We start from the raw sequence: 15477 nt of genomic DNA, 5'->3' as shown, positions 1-15477 counted from the left end.
GAGAGAGAGTTAGAGTTAATAGGTTACAATACATGTAATAAGGATATTAAACTTGAGAGTAACCAAGCAACGGATGAAAACAGATTAGCTGCAAGGAATAACACAAAACTGATCATATGAGGAGGACATAACAGACTAAGGCAAACAGTCTGCATTAAGAGACTTGAGGGAGTCCTGGACAAGTAACATCCAAGATAAGGGGGATATGAGTTTTAAGGTTAGAAACTGGAAACAGGCCTGCTAGATATAGCAAGGTTGATGCRGGGGGAACACTGTATTCCACAGATACAGTTCTTATGGACGAGACCACATATTTAAATCATGAAATACAATTGAAATACAGAAACTGACAGAAAATGTATCACCAAGCACAGCATTTTCCCTAACATTTGGTAACCTATTATGTTGTTCTTAGAAATTTCCAATTTTTTTGGATATTTTACAATTTTCTCCAAGTTCAAATTTTCCTGGAAAAAACAGGGGACCACGTCTTACTCATCTTTCAACATGCTTGTGCAAAAGAGTATATAAAGAATGAACCTTAGAATGAAAATCTCGAAGAAAAAATGCTGACAGAGTAAGCTGTACCTCATTCCAGATGTTGCTTGAACTACTAGAGTAACCTTATTTACATCAAAAACAACTTAGTTTTCAAAAAATCTGGTACTACTATTTTCCCTTTGAAGTTTTAAAGAGCTGGCAGACAGCTTCTGCAGTGTTATGAACACCACTTTCAGAATGCTCAACTGCTTTTCAGCTGAGAAAATATGAAAGCCAGAATCTATTAGGAAAACAGATAAAATATAATTATATTGTATCATTGAAAATACAATTGCCTGTAGTTACCTGCTGCAATTCTTGCTGCTTTGGCATAGTTTCCATTTTCAATGCACGATATCAATTCACTTCGGTCTTCCAATGTGTGTCTTCGTATAAGTGCTGGTTTACCTTTACCACACTTTGGTAGGCTGAAACTGCAAACATCAATATTGAAGTCATTACTTGATAATTAACTTCATTTACTATGAATCAAGACTTTGAACAGGAAATTCATCAGTACATCCTGCAGTGAGAGCAGTAAGTTCTAATTTCRTAAGACATGCACAAATTAACCAACAATATAAAAGCTAAAAACACTCAGTATTTTTATAGATGTAACTGCTTATTGTTAAAAGACAAACAGTATACATCTGAAACTCAACTGCAGTGCAGATTATAAAATTACAAAATGAGAGAAGCTTCTTTGTACTGAACGTTTCTGTTTAGCCAATATCCACTGTAACATGTTTGCTCTGCTCTCACAGCACAACTATGTATAAAAATGCAACTACTTTCTCTTTCATTTTTCATTACAAATTCAAATCTTTCAATTGTAGATAGGAATGCCTCCACATAGAGTAGAAACATTTTTCTCAAGTTTCTACTGCACACATGAATTTTCTATAAGAGATCAAAGAATTTAAAGAGGAATTATTCTAATATCCTCAATATATCACTTTCACAAGAGATGGAATATTAAATTCCCTTTGTTATTGAAAGTCAGTTTGACATGAATGCATTAACACCATCCCCTTAAGCAATTTAATAGTAGTCATGAGCAGATGAACAAAGCTTTTTTCAGCAGATTTGTCCTACATTTCTGCATGCCTCATCCCACTCTAACAAGCTCCGTTCTATTACATTATTTTCAACCTCCTCCACCTCCTTCACTGCATGAACAACTTGAAGCTGTGTACTGTCAACAGATCACATTTCTAGGCCAGCAGAGAACAAAACAATTGCTGTTTCACAGCCATAAACAAACCTATCAAATCCCACCCCTTCTGTATACTCCACTTCCTTTCAATTCTCACATCCTAGGGCTGGAGTTAGCAGCTACCTCTTACCCAGAGGTTAGTGTGTTTTTTTTGGAAGATGTGCACTGCTGTCACAGAAACATGTATCAATCATGACAGAGGTCACTGTTCTGACAGAGAAGTATCCTTCCTTCGTGTTCTAAAGTATCAAATGGATGTGCAGTCCCATATGACCTCTTTTTGTCTAGCTCAAGGATCTTTATCAAAAGACTCCACAAAGAGAAGATCAACAGTTGATGCATAGGTACTATCATCACTGCAATAACTGATCAGTAACCCAAATCATGGACTAATACTTTACAGTTCTGCAGCTACGGAAATCATATTCCCTGGGCAGAAGACTTTGGAATTCACTTTTCCTTAAGGACTACCCTCCCCCCATTAACACACTCATTTTTAGATTTTAGGATTGGAGAGGTAATTAAAACAAAAAAAAAATATATACACACTAAATTAAATATACATAACAAGAGAGAGAATGTGCAGTCAAGTGTAACTACATCTGCAATAATCTGAACATAAAAATGAATGCTAGAAGTCCTCTAAGACACCTTTGATTTAACACACAACTTTAAATGTCATTTTTTTTAATAACTGTGATCCTCCAATATGGATCACAAGTAGTATACAAAACTGATATATGCAACCTGAAATTTCTATCTCATATTTGTATTTTTACCTTGAGTTACATAGAAGACTGTTACTAGATGAAATACTAGATTCTGATGCACAACGGCGGCGAGGTTCAACTTTTCTTCCAGGAGTATCATCTAATRTTTTCTCTTTACTTCCATCTCCAAAACCATTTGACAGACCTATAACATAACAAAAAAATACACTGCATTAAACTGAAAATCACACCTTTTTCACTAACAATATTTTCATTAAAAAAGTGTGTATATACATACATGCACATCATTTTTGTTCTGTAACGCTTAAGTATTTTCATGTGACCAAAAGGCAAGAACATGAAAAATAACAAAACATTTCATTTTCAAAACATAATATTGTAATTAGGAGGCCCCTGAAGTCTGTTTTTTAAAGTCAGGATGGAAATTTAGATAACATTAACATGGTAATGATTACAGTATGGGAATGCTAAATGGATTATCCAATTAATTGCTCTATGTGATGTTTCCACAGGTGATATAATAAGACAATCACAATCAGTCTGGAGAATTGGGTAGAAAAACCAAGAAAAAAAAAAGAAGAAGAGTTACAAAACTTGCAGATTCATAATCTCAACACAAGACTCATTTGCCTACAATGCTGCTACTCTGAGTCAAGCACTACTGAAAATTCTTTTCAAACACCCAAAGTAAAGGGATGGAGGAATTCTCTTACGACCCTATTTAATTCTTACTTAAAAATCAGTGAAAGTCTTTCCATTGGTATCTTCAGATGTTACAGAATGTTTCAGTAACTTCACACTGAAATTATCATGTCTGGTTCTGGCATCAAAATTGGTAACATCCGATTATTTTTGACTATCCTGTCCTTGGCACCAGAGTTTATACATATTACAGAATGTTCTATTAACTGCAATGAAAAGGTAACAGAAAGCTTTTATTTTACATGCTACTGATTTAGTATTTGTACATACTGGGCTGCTACAAGTCTGTCTCTGATTTGCTTATTCAAAAAAAGTATAAGTCTTATCAAGCCATTTCTATATTTAAAGTGGAAAAATTAAGAGGTTTGATGTGTAGTTTTCTGAAGCCTTCCCCAAAGAGGGGAGAGGGGGCAGAAATAGAACTGGACACTCCCTCTCCTTTTTTTTTGCTGTTGTTGTTGTTGTTGTTTTTAATAAAGAGTTCAATACAGACTCAAAACTATCAACATGAATGAACTGGCTTAAGACAATGCAACCAACAACCCATTATTGTAGGCTTTAGACTGCAGAGAGAAAAATAACAACATGAACTAATTTCTCAGAATATTTATTTCTTATAATAAATTCAGGTTTTATTTACGATTTATGACTGATATACTTCTAAAATGGTAAAAAATAACTACCCATTCCAGCCATCCTATAATCACTGTCTTAAAGGTCATCACAATCTATGTTCTTTCAGAAATAGCTGAATAAACTTCCTGCACACCTTCACATGCCTCTACATAAACATTGCACTAGAAGACATCTGTGAACTACTTTTAAATTTCTGATTTTTTCAATCGCTGCTATACAGGCCTCTGTAAAGAAGGTTAAGAACTAACGAACTTCTGTTCAGCAAGTTACTTTATATGATCCAGTTCTATTTCAAGGTGTTCTCATATAGTGATTTAAAAGTCTTTCCCCCCCCAGAAGAGCTTCCATTTTGGATTAACAACAGAACTTTAGATTTTTAAGAGGAATATAAGAATTATTCAACGCGCTAAAAGATTTTAAGAATTCTTTCATTGTCGTTTATCTCTCATTGTAAAGCATTTCTAAAGTGTTTTTTTAACTCTCACATTTGCCTAAATAACAACTAAGTATACACATATATAGTACTTCTCAGATTTTCATTTCCTATACAAGAAAAGAAGTAAAAAAGGTGGCAATGTCTTGAAGCATCCAACTGCAGGCTACAATCTTATGCTTATTCTCAGCAAGTCTGTACAAACAACTGGGGTTAAGTAGGTGTYCAGTCCTAGACTATGCTGGAAGACCTGTTAACTCAGTATGTTTTATGAGGGAACTAACTTGAAATCCCCTACGAACTATCACAGTATACTTCACAGAGCATGTGAGACAAAAAAATGAAAAAGTCATTCTGTAAAGATAAAAAAGGAACCTTTTAGGTCTCTCAAGATAACTATTTTTTTATTCTTGGGTATCTGGTCAGATCTATTGCCAAGAGAGATCTAAAAACTGGTTTGTTTTCATCCTGCCACAAGCCAGAGACACATTACTCAAGTTATCACTGCGGTATCTAGTTATTAGGTCATCTGTCACCAGAAAATGCTAGTTTACAGATTAATCCCTTAACTGAATTAGAAGAGTGAAGAGTTACCAAAACCAGAGTAGAGTTCAGGTTCCCAACAGACTGGGAAAGTCAAAGGAGATGCATGCTTAACCTTGGAAGGGTATGTCTAAAACATTCTACCATATGCATCACAAACATGACTTGCCTATGTGGCACGTAAACTGGATCTGGTTTAAACTGTTTCTTATTTGATGCTTCTTTGCAGAGAGGGAAGGGATTGCTTTTCAGTTGCTTCAGTCAGTCTATGAGTACACTTCTGCTGAAACGGACAGTTCAGCTCTCAACTCCTATCAATATATTCTTCTCGTCTTCATTGTGTCCATACCAATAAAAATATGGTACCAAAACAGTTTTCAGCCATGCAGTGCATAAAGCAACCAAAACTAGACTAATCAGTAAGTTAATTCATCTCACCATGTGATCTTGTGATTGCTGATGCTGAAAAAGGCAAGTGATGGAAACGTGCAGCTACAGCAATGAAGACGGCTCTCTTCAGCAGTAGTCCAGTCTTGCATTGGTTTAAACGTAACCCATGTTAGATGTTAAATGATTCATTTAATTAACTAACATAGGTTTTAAAGACTACAGCAAGCAAGGTTTTTAAGCAGTCATCAGTGGTATTAACAAACCCAGTACACACCAGTCTTTGCTGTTTGATAGAGGGCTTGAAATCCCAGAGCTTAATTCTTTTATGAGGACTCAGACACAGGGTATTGTGAAGCATAATAAAAGTATGTAGCAAGAGTAACTGGAATTCAACTATAAAACAAGACTTGTAGTTTATCAGTCTCAAATTGTGTTTTGAGTTTAGTAAGACTGCATAAGGAAGTGCCCGAGAAACTCCATAAAGCTTTCAACAAATTCAGCTACTTCTCATTATTCTTTTCTGAAAGGAGCTAATTAAACTCATTTTCAGAAACCATTCTTCTGTAACCTATAGAATGGTCACTGATCACGCAAAGCAACAATTTGTTTTCCTGTCAAATACGAAACATTAAAGCATAAAAGAATTTGGAGCTTCTTAGTCTCATCTCTTGCTTGTGGAAGTATGAAAAAAAAAAAAATGCAGGCTATAAACTGGAAAAAAATTCCTGAATACCAAACACGCAATGAGACTCAGCTCCACTTTCCAGAAATGAAAAAGAACAGATACTCTTTAAGAAAAGAAGACCTCTACACATATTTTAAACAAAACATATTCACACCTAGCCACCAGATGCAGCAGTTGCCCGAATGACCTCATAACTTAGTAGAGGAATCTACATAATGATATTTTGAAGAGCTTTATGGTATCTATGACGTGCAAAAAATAAACAAATGGACTACATTTAAATGCTGTAACTGGGAACTTGTTTCCTGGATCACTACAAAACTCCTTCTCCCATGCAGAAACATCTATATCCTGTAGCTATTACAAGTGGTGAGATTAAAGATCCCTATTTGTTTTAAGGCCTTTGTGTTTTAATGACTCAGTATAAGATATTACTGAGGTCCAACAGGAAAATCCATGGTGAAAACGCTCATCCTGCTTTTTCATGTGACTAGCCTGGGTAAGTTTGCAACAAAGCCATGCATGCTCACATGTTTTCAAAAAGATCATGATTTTGGTACATCAAATGAGCTTCCTCCACAGTTAAGAGAAATGTATTACACATATAAACAGCTACACTTCAGCAGTGGCCATGGGGTAGAGTTTTATTAGGTCAGGTACTGTAACAYTGACATGCTTCTCCCAGCCCCCAACTCCAAGTGGAAAAGGCACCAAACTAAAAGCTTTCATTACTGGACGATTCCTTTTTCTTTTCCATTTGCTCTTAAGTTTCTTAAAACCAAACCAAACAAAACCCACCTCCTCCCTCCTGGAAAAGAGAAACAAAAATCACCCAACTCTTACAGGCAGAACTCAGTATTTTTATGACACTTCCCCCCCAAACCAACTCCCCTGACTGCTACCAATTTTAAATGTAACGTTATTGCTGTTTCCAATCTTAAGTTCTAGACTTCAATTTTCATTAAATTTTATTATATGAACCAGTTTATGCCCTAAGAACCATGAAGTACAAATGTAAGCATCTAAAAATAAAGAAATTCTAATAAACACATCTATAAGCTTAAGAAAAAAAAAGCACAGGAAGATTAGCTTGATAGCAGCTCACAGGTTTCTTACTACTCTGAAATTTTATTTATTAAATAAAGTTTTCACTTTATCTTAACAGTAGCAGTTTGTTCTTTATACTGCAATTAAAATATTCACTAACAGCATACATCAAACAAGTCAGAATCCTGATGTTCATATCAAATTGATTGACAGAGGAAAAAGTAAACTGCAGAAAGACAGAGCAGAAGTTTGGAAAATGAAAGAGGAACAAAATCCAGGAAAGTCTGAAGAGTAGTATGTTCTATGAATGTACAACATGCTACTCTAGAATACACAGTTGTGCATTTAAGGCTTCAATCTCATTTTGTAGTTCTGCTGAGATAAAAATAAAGAAGCAGAACTCATATAACATTTTTAAAAGCCATTTAAACTTTATTACGTACAGCTTGATGCAAAAGCTGACATAGCAAATAAAAAAAGTGCTATATTAAACCCACAGCTGAGGAGTTGAGAAATGATGAAAATTTTAGAATAATTTCAACCACTGAAGAACTGCAAACATACAAAAAAAAAAAAAAAAAAAAAAAGCAAAGAGTGCACCAGTACTAACATAAAACTATTTAAATTCATTTTTACCAACCAATAGCTAACCGAGTCCTGACTTGTGCACTTACCAGGAGTTAAAACCCCTTTGCCAGATTCATTCAAAAAACTAGATTTTAGAAAATGCGTATTTTAACAAAACTATATATAAATGCACAAAAATAGGTAGAGAATTTCTTGTGCGCTTTACTTTTCCAAGGAAGGTTAGACTAGTTGGGGAGGGGGGGAAGGAAAGAGGATGGAGATGGAACATCCATAACTAATCAGCTCTCACAGAGCACGTTCTGGGAATAAGGACACTGGGACTGTCAAAAATCTGCGACCAATGTGTGTCACATATACTGTAACATGTACAACTTTATAACTTACGGAAATGGGGCAATATATTGAATGAAGAACATAGTTTCATATATGTCAAAGACTTCCTCCAACAGTGTTCATGTTTTTTTTTGTTTTGTTTTGTTTTAAGGATGGCTGTTGTCTCCAATATGATCCAAAATAATTACTTCAAATGTAATTGTCTTTCTGCGTTCCAAAATGATCATTTAATTGAATTCCATTCCATGTTGAGGATAACAGAAAATAATTAGGATCCAAAGAGATAAATACCCAGCATGATTTTAGTTAATATGAGAACCTGGAAGACAGTGAAAAAGCCATTAAGTCTCACTGAAAGGAAACAAAGCTTTTAAATAAATAAGCCATCCTTACAGCAGTGTCCAGAGACAGTGTGAATGATACAAGTGCACTCCATGTGCTCTAATACTAACACTCAGTATAAGTTTCTAAAGGAGCAAGACTAAATCAGAGACTTCGAGTCAGAGCTCTATTTTGAGAAAGAAAGTTTTTGTAAGTCATTGAAAGAACAGAATGCAACCTTCATCAAGAACATGTTTTTGAAATTCATCTAAAATCCTTCCAGTAAGGACAAGAAGAGAGATGACCCTATTTTAAGAGAATTTATGTATACAGATATGCACAGACAGGGTAAAGGAATACTTTATGTTAATAAACAATCAGAAGTCTTAAATACGCAAACCTTGAAAATTTGTGAACTATCGCAACAGAAACGCATCCATGAAGTTTTCAAAATGAACCTTAGAGTAATTCTAARGATGTCTATTTCCAACAGTAAATTCTGAACTGCATTACAAATATTAGGAAAAATCCTTCTGTTAGAATACACTGATGAATATTTGAGCATGTCAAAGTTTACAGATTCTCAAAACAGTCCTCACAGTATGCAGACAACACAGGAGCTAGTTACTTTCAACAGGAAGATGGCAGAAAGTCTGGAGTGAAGAGTATCCTTCAAAATGAAGTTTTCAAAAACTGCCAAAAACTTGATCATGGCCGAATGTTCAAAGATAGCTAAGAAAGGTCAGTGTGAGCCCATGATGTGAGAGTGCTTAATAGCAGCAGCTTTCAAGATCGTGAACAGGAAAACATTCATGTCTGGAAACATAGGTAACATGTAACGAATACAGTTTGGTGGCTTACAGAAGAGTAAAAGCTTGATACATTTCAAAAGAATGCTTAAGAATTCATCATGTATCTACTAGCCTCCTTCTAAAACTGGGAATAAGAAGTCTCTCTGTCTCGGAAGAATCTGCTAGAATAGCCAACTGTGGACTGCACAACAGAAAGGAAAAGTCATCAACATCTACAACTGCACCTTTCACAAGATAACGATTGTCTGGTAGTCTCTACACTACAACAACGGGCTCACTTTATCGCACAACTGTTGTTTAAGAGTTGTTGTTTTAAAATATACACCTGGGAGGTAACACTGGTGGAAGAATTTGAAAAATTCCAGATAAATGTGAAAGAAAAAAAAAAGAGAACATGCAAGTAAAAAAAGTTTCATAAAAATGTTTTTAAACTCTTTTATAGAAAGCAAAATTGTTCTAATAGTACAGAAATAACCGATGACTGGAGTATACATTACATACCACTAAAAGTGCACGCATAAAACTTCAGCAATTTAAAAATAACTTTACAGTATGAGTTCAGTCAGCTCTAGCTTGTATGATTTATAGCAAGTCAACACACACACAGGTGACTAGAAAATACAAGATTAAGTGCCTGAATCACACACAGATCAATGGTATGTCATTCAGGATCAAGACCACAGGAAGCCATTAATATTTACGATTGTTTACTTCTAATATATGTTGGCATGGACTACTTACGAGGATTTAAAATCAGAACTGACTTTTCTCAGCTATGCAGTAATACAAATAGTAAAGGCATCTTAGGAAAAATACGCATGTATTTTCCACTTAACTACTTACATCCTCTCATCTATTGAATACTGATCTAAATGAAAATTTTAAAGAATCATTAAGAACTCGAATGAATAAAGCTTATTTTTATTCCTAACCTAAATCATGAGGAAGTATGAGAATTATCTGTCAGTATCGTTTATCAAATAGCTGAAGTCTAGCTGTCTTTCACAGCTACCTAACAAGATCTGTTCAGGCAGACTATTCAATTTCTTATAATCTTTTTCTTTTCTTAAATTATCATCTTAAAGATTTTATGCAGAGCTTTTACCAACAAATTATTTTCTTTTAATATAAATAGTCCCCATAATTTGGGGAATATCATTGCAGGGCATGGAAGAAGGTGAAACTTCAACTGATTAATTCGGGTTAAGTGATCCAGTGCATCCTAAAGATGTGGAACAGCTTTTTACAGTAATTTGTACTGCACTTGAACAAGGTGATGATGCATTCTTGAAGAGAATGTAACACCACTATAAAAATTTTTTATTGCCTAGTAAAAATTAACTGTGCTAGTAACTTATAAATGGTGTTTGCAATTCTGAGGCTGTTCCCCTGGCTTCAACAATAGGACCTGAAAAGACAGCAAAAAATGTTTCAAAGCTCATGCAGTCAGCCTGCCAGTGCTTGAAACATCTTCAAGTGAAGATAATCAAGGGCTATTAAACAGCAACACAACTTTGCTATTTTTAGGCAGCATTGAAGATGAAGAGTTAAAATAGGGCTGAACCACATAATTATAAAACTGATTTTTTTTTTTTTTTTAGATTTAATTGGATCGAACTACAGTATGTTGTTTCCTCTCAGACTTAAAAATACTTACCTGCAATAAAAATATGTTTTTTAATAGAATTTTGAATACTTATCCATTCTTATCAGTAGGTTAGTTTCCTTGTCAATGTCTGCTTTCATCTCTATCTTTATCAATTAAATGTTGCTAGCAAGTAATTTCAGAGTGACAATCATATTGTTACAGATTTGAAGGGAAAGAAGAAGGGAGAAGAAAGGAAGGGAAAGACAAAAGAAGGAGGAGAGAAGGAAAATGAAAGGGGGAGAGAGGAGTTACTATGTTAGCACAGCATGTCCTCACAGGTTCAAGCCAGAAAATGACAGAACTGTCCTGGTTACCAACAATTAAAGTAACTTCTCTTCAACTATTACTTGTTTCAAGAATAGGTAAAATATTTATTACAATGTATCAGACATCAGTTTCTCCACACACACTGAAGAAACTATGTCTGGGTATTACAACAGGAAATATGTGTCAGAGCTGTCAACTAAAAACATCCCACAACAGTATACCCACAAGATTGAGTGAAGGATTCTCAGCCAGATATGCCTCTTGAAACTATTTTTATTTGTGAATGGGTTAAAAACTATTTTTATCCGTGAATGGGTTCAAAACAGTAATCAGTGAAATCAACAGATAGGCAAAGAACAGTTTTTCCTGAATAAAGTATTTTTCTTCAAGTTCCCCTACAAAGTTAACAAAGATAATGGGAAACAAGCAAATTCTAACTTTGGGGAAAAGCATATTGTTCACCACCACTTCTAATGATACTCTCATTAAAACTCTGTCCCTGCAGTTACAAAATTGCAGGTAATTATACACTATTGGACATGAGATAAGATATACCTCTTTCTACTGAGGAAGGCATACACAAATCTACCATCCCAATTGTGTGTATAGTATACTGATTACATTATAAAGGCATAATGTCCCTGTTCAAGCAGCTCTACTTTAATTTCAAAGGTTTCCTAGTTTTCCCTGTCAACATCCAGAGCTCACCAAGCCTTCACTAGTCAGATATAGTGAACGCACGTAATACCATGTGCCTCATTCAACAAAGCAGTGAATTTTACCATCCTGTTGGATATCTTTGTGAAATAAACTGTTAAATAGCAAATACCATAAAAGCAAAAATTGTAACACTGCTTAACTACTTAAGATTGCCACATCCATTAAGTTCTGAAACACAAGACGGTTGTGTTTCCTACCTCCTTGAGTTAGCGGACATCGATGTGAGCCTAATGCTGAACTCTCCCTCTCCGCTCAGTTCATAAAACATTTAAAATTATCTCGAAAACAATTCTTTAAGGTATAAAGTATCCTTTCTAACAAATTGTTGTTTTTACTTTTTTTTCTCTTAAATATCTTCTTAAATATTATTAATCCCATTGTGATCCAGCCACAAAAAGAATCTATTTCACTTCAATGAATAAACTGAACAGTACAATTCCATGTAAAARGGCACTGAGTTAATAAGCCACGAGTATGTGACTATCAGTAATACATGACTGAACAGTAAGTGTTCTCCACATTTTAAACAATATCCTTAGATTTACAGGATTAATTTAACTGTCTTTTCTCAATTTATCAGCTGGAGATATTACTGTTACTTTGAGGATGTCATAAAGTGTCACTCCACATCAGTATATAATTATAGAGAACAACACAAACGAGTCAACAAGTCGGGGGAAAAATGCAGTTCTTTAAAAACGAAAYAAAACAAAACAAACAAACACTAAATTTTCTCATAGAATGAAAAACACAACTCACAAATACATTTTTGACAATACTGCGTAACTATCACAAATTATTTCCTAAACAAATCTTCCTTCCCAGGAAGAAGCCCTCAAAATATTAATTACTTTTGTCTCAAATTCTTAATTCTGCTTACAGTACTGCCTCAGTAGAAACTTTAATCAATCTCCCCTCTCACTTTGTAAAAAATAAGTAAAAAAAAAATAAATAAAAAACCACACACASAGACACAAAAAGGAAGCTCTGTTTTTGTAAAGCACTTAAGTCCAGCACTCCACAATGGTAGGATGCCCTCAACTAAATGAATATGGAAAATTTCTTTAGGAAAAAAACATACAGAAACAGACGGATTATGTAATAAAGCACATGGTAAAGGCTTATAAAACACTAAGGCACTCCTGATTTTATGAAAGTTTGCTCTGCCAGAACAACAACAAAAATCCAAAAATACACCACAAATGAAGGATTAGTATTTTACCACTGACAATGCAGAAAGACTTTTTTTTCAGTGAGAAACAGTGACAATTGCAAGGAGATACAATACTACTGGAGTAGTTCGAAAGAAAGTTGTTCACCTTGCTGTGGTTGCAGTGCTTTTCAAAACTTTATGGCCTTTGGAAACTAGATTTCAGATCCCATTTACTCCAATGGGCAAAACTTGCTAACACATTCCTATCCATAACAGCACTATTTATGCTTTCCAGTACACAGGACTAGAAATTGAGCAGATATAAATATTCTCAGAAGATGAAGTACTAAGCCCAAATTGCATAAGGTATTGGGGGAGTGGGGGGAGTTGCAAAAACTAGCTATTTAATCAACAAAGAAATACTTGCTTTTCTTAAGAGCTCTTATGGAGATCTTCTGTCTCTCTTGAAAAAAAGAGTTACTTCACTTCCTTCCCCCCAAGAAAATGCCCAGTGGTAACAGGTATGTTACCCATTTCTTTGTGGTATATGTTAACTGCAAAGAGATACATGTAAGTCCTCTCTGCAACAGAGAGAAATTTGGAGAGCTGTGCCTCTCAAAGAGTGTACTGCCAGGAATAGTCACTCTAAATTGAACAGCTCAAGACCAAAAAGTATATTCCTGATACAATGCGATGAACTTTGTAACCCTACTAGGCAAATACTCTTTTAGTACTCATTAATGAGAAGTCACCCGAGAAACAGGAATAGCAATAGTAGGAGATCTGTGAATGAGAATCCTATATGAATTTTTGTTTGGTGAGCAAAAAAAGGAAGATAACCCAGGTTTCTGTTACAATAAATAGCAAGGTGACAAAGGTTTTGTCTTTAGTATTTTTACAGGTTTGGCTTTCTAATGTAACTATAGCCTTTCAAAGTTAGGCCAGGGTTTGCCCCCACCATTTATAATAATGCAGCTATTTGTGGAACTATGCTTAAAACAACGATCCAAGTTTTTTTTTTTTTTTAAAAGGATTTTTTTATTTTGTGTAGAAGGCATGAATTCATTTCCAAGTAAAAGGATTATTAAGAAACACACTTCAACATGTATCCAAAAGCTACACAGGAGGAAAAGAAAATTTATGGTTAGCTTACAATATATACTTTGGGGCATTAATCTGTATACTGAATAGAACTGTGGGCTGAATATAATTTAAGATAGAAAAAGAAATACTATTATTTTACAGTGACATTGAAGCAAAAAGTATGTTGTGCTTGTACTACTGGAAGTGAGATTTTACAGGAATTGTATTGGACTGTCAGCTCTTAACTCCACAGCTGAGAACTCTCAATTGAATAAATACTTGAGGGTCCTTTTCCTATGAACAGCAACCTTCAACATTAATAGATCAACAGAAATCTTAGATTGGCTTTGCTATACTTTGATTTTTCCTGTTTGTGATGTAGCCCTCTGAAAAATACTAATCTGAGTTTGACTCTCCTAAGTAAAAAGAGAAAGGTGTTAAAAAGCAATTTAAAACATTTGTATTCACTTTTTAAATGCATGTATTTATTAAAAGGAATGTTGGTCACTACTGAAATGTAAAACAGATCTTTGCAAATCAGACGTGAGAACTGCTCTTCCAAACTGCTATAACTGTTTCTGAGAAAAATGTGATTTAGTATGCTCCCCTTTTTTACTACAGATAAATATAAAACATTATATATGGAAAGAATGAAAAGAAACATTACACCAGCTGACATAAGGAGCAATCTCGAGTTTGAAAAATTAGAATGACATCTCAGGAAGGAAGGATTCAGACAGCATCTCTGACACAGAGAGAATACACAATACTGTGCTCTATAATCCCTTTTATGGGTATCTCTCTATGCACATAACTACATAATCTCTTCTAATCTAGGAAAAAAAATTGTGAGACATTCATCTCACAGTCAATCATACTGTTGGAACTACCCCCATCTCTCTATTAGTGGAAGGAAATCTAAGGTAATTGTAGTTTTCACCTTCCAGCTGAGTGCCTGAAGTTAGCGTGGAGCATAATTTAGAGTCACACGTTTACAATCATCCAGCCCTTGAAAAACCAAACATTTAAGCAAATACGTTTTAAACAGGTCAAATATGACAGTAATTTGATCAACTCTGATACTTTACGTACCTGATGAGGGACCTTAGTATACGCAAGTTTACGAATTAGAAATTGTATTGTCTATGCACAGCCTCAACGTCAAGGCAAGTGTGCCCTTAATTTTTAATCATAATGTGGATCTCTAAATTCACTAAAGTTTTTTATATACCTTCAGAAAAAATACAGTTCATTAATTCTCTGATCATCATCTGCACCACACACAAATGAATTTGCATTAGCTGCCACAGATAAATCACAGAGAGGAACACGACATTCAATTTTTCAAAAAGCCAAATGTGATCCCCCCCCCCCCCCAAAAAAAAGAGCGCGCTATGCAATCCAAAAAATGAAATGCTGAAATTTTGTAAATATCTCCATAGTTCCTACAGTACCAAGAAAAACAGAAGGTTTATCTAGAAATATTTTGTTATTATAAAAGCATTCAGTTATACCGATCATAGAAAATACGTCATTTGCCAAGTCAGGTGCTAAGAATTAGCATCTTAAAATAACCTTCAACAATAGTGCTTTCGAAGAAATAAAGTAGTTTACAATCTAAGAAAATTT

At 34.6% G+C, this 15477-nt stretch overlaps 1 protein-coding gene across 6 annotated transcripts in view; it reads right to left on the bottom strand.

Annotated features, from left to right (window-relative positions):
* The window catches only part of BRD1 (bromodomain containing 1), a 65665-nt gene that overhangs the window by 9368 nt on the left and 40820 nt on the right, over positions 1–15477 (bottom strand). For 4 of the 6 annotated variants that reach the window (XM_085326241.1, XM_085326233.1, XM_085326248.1 and 1 more), the window contains 2 exons: positions 2536–2671; positions 847–974 (listed from right to left, as the gene is read on the bottom strand). In XM_085326241.1, the coding sequence (XP_085182367.1) occupies positions 847–974; positions 2536–2671 (264 nt within the window). Of the gene's footprint in view, positions 1–846; positions 975–2535; positions 2672–7965; positions 8164–15477 lie in introns of those variants that run through there. The other 2 variants (XR_014898384.1, XM_085326262.1) reach the window with 2 other exon arrangements.

This window comes from Rhea americana, unplaced genomic scaffold (assembly GCF_003343005.1).
Source record: "Rhea americana isolate MKP2758 unplaced genomic scaffold, rheAme1 scaffold_1, whole genome shotgun sequence".
NCBI classification, from domain to species: Eukaryota; Metazoa; Chordata; class Aves; order Rheiformes; family Rheidae; genus Rhea; species Rhea americana.
The sequence above is the reverse complement of the archived record's forward strand: the minus strand, read 5'-3'. Positions and strand labels throughout refer to the sequence as shown.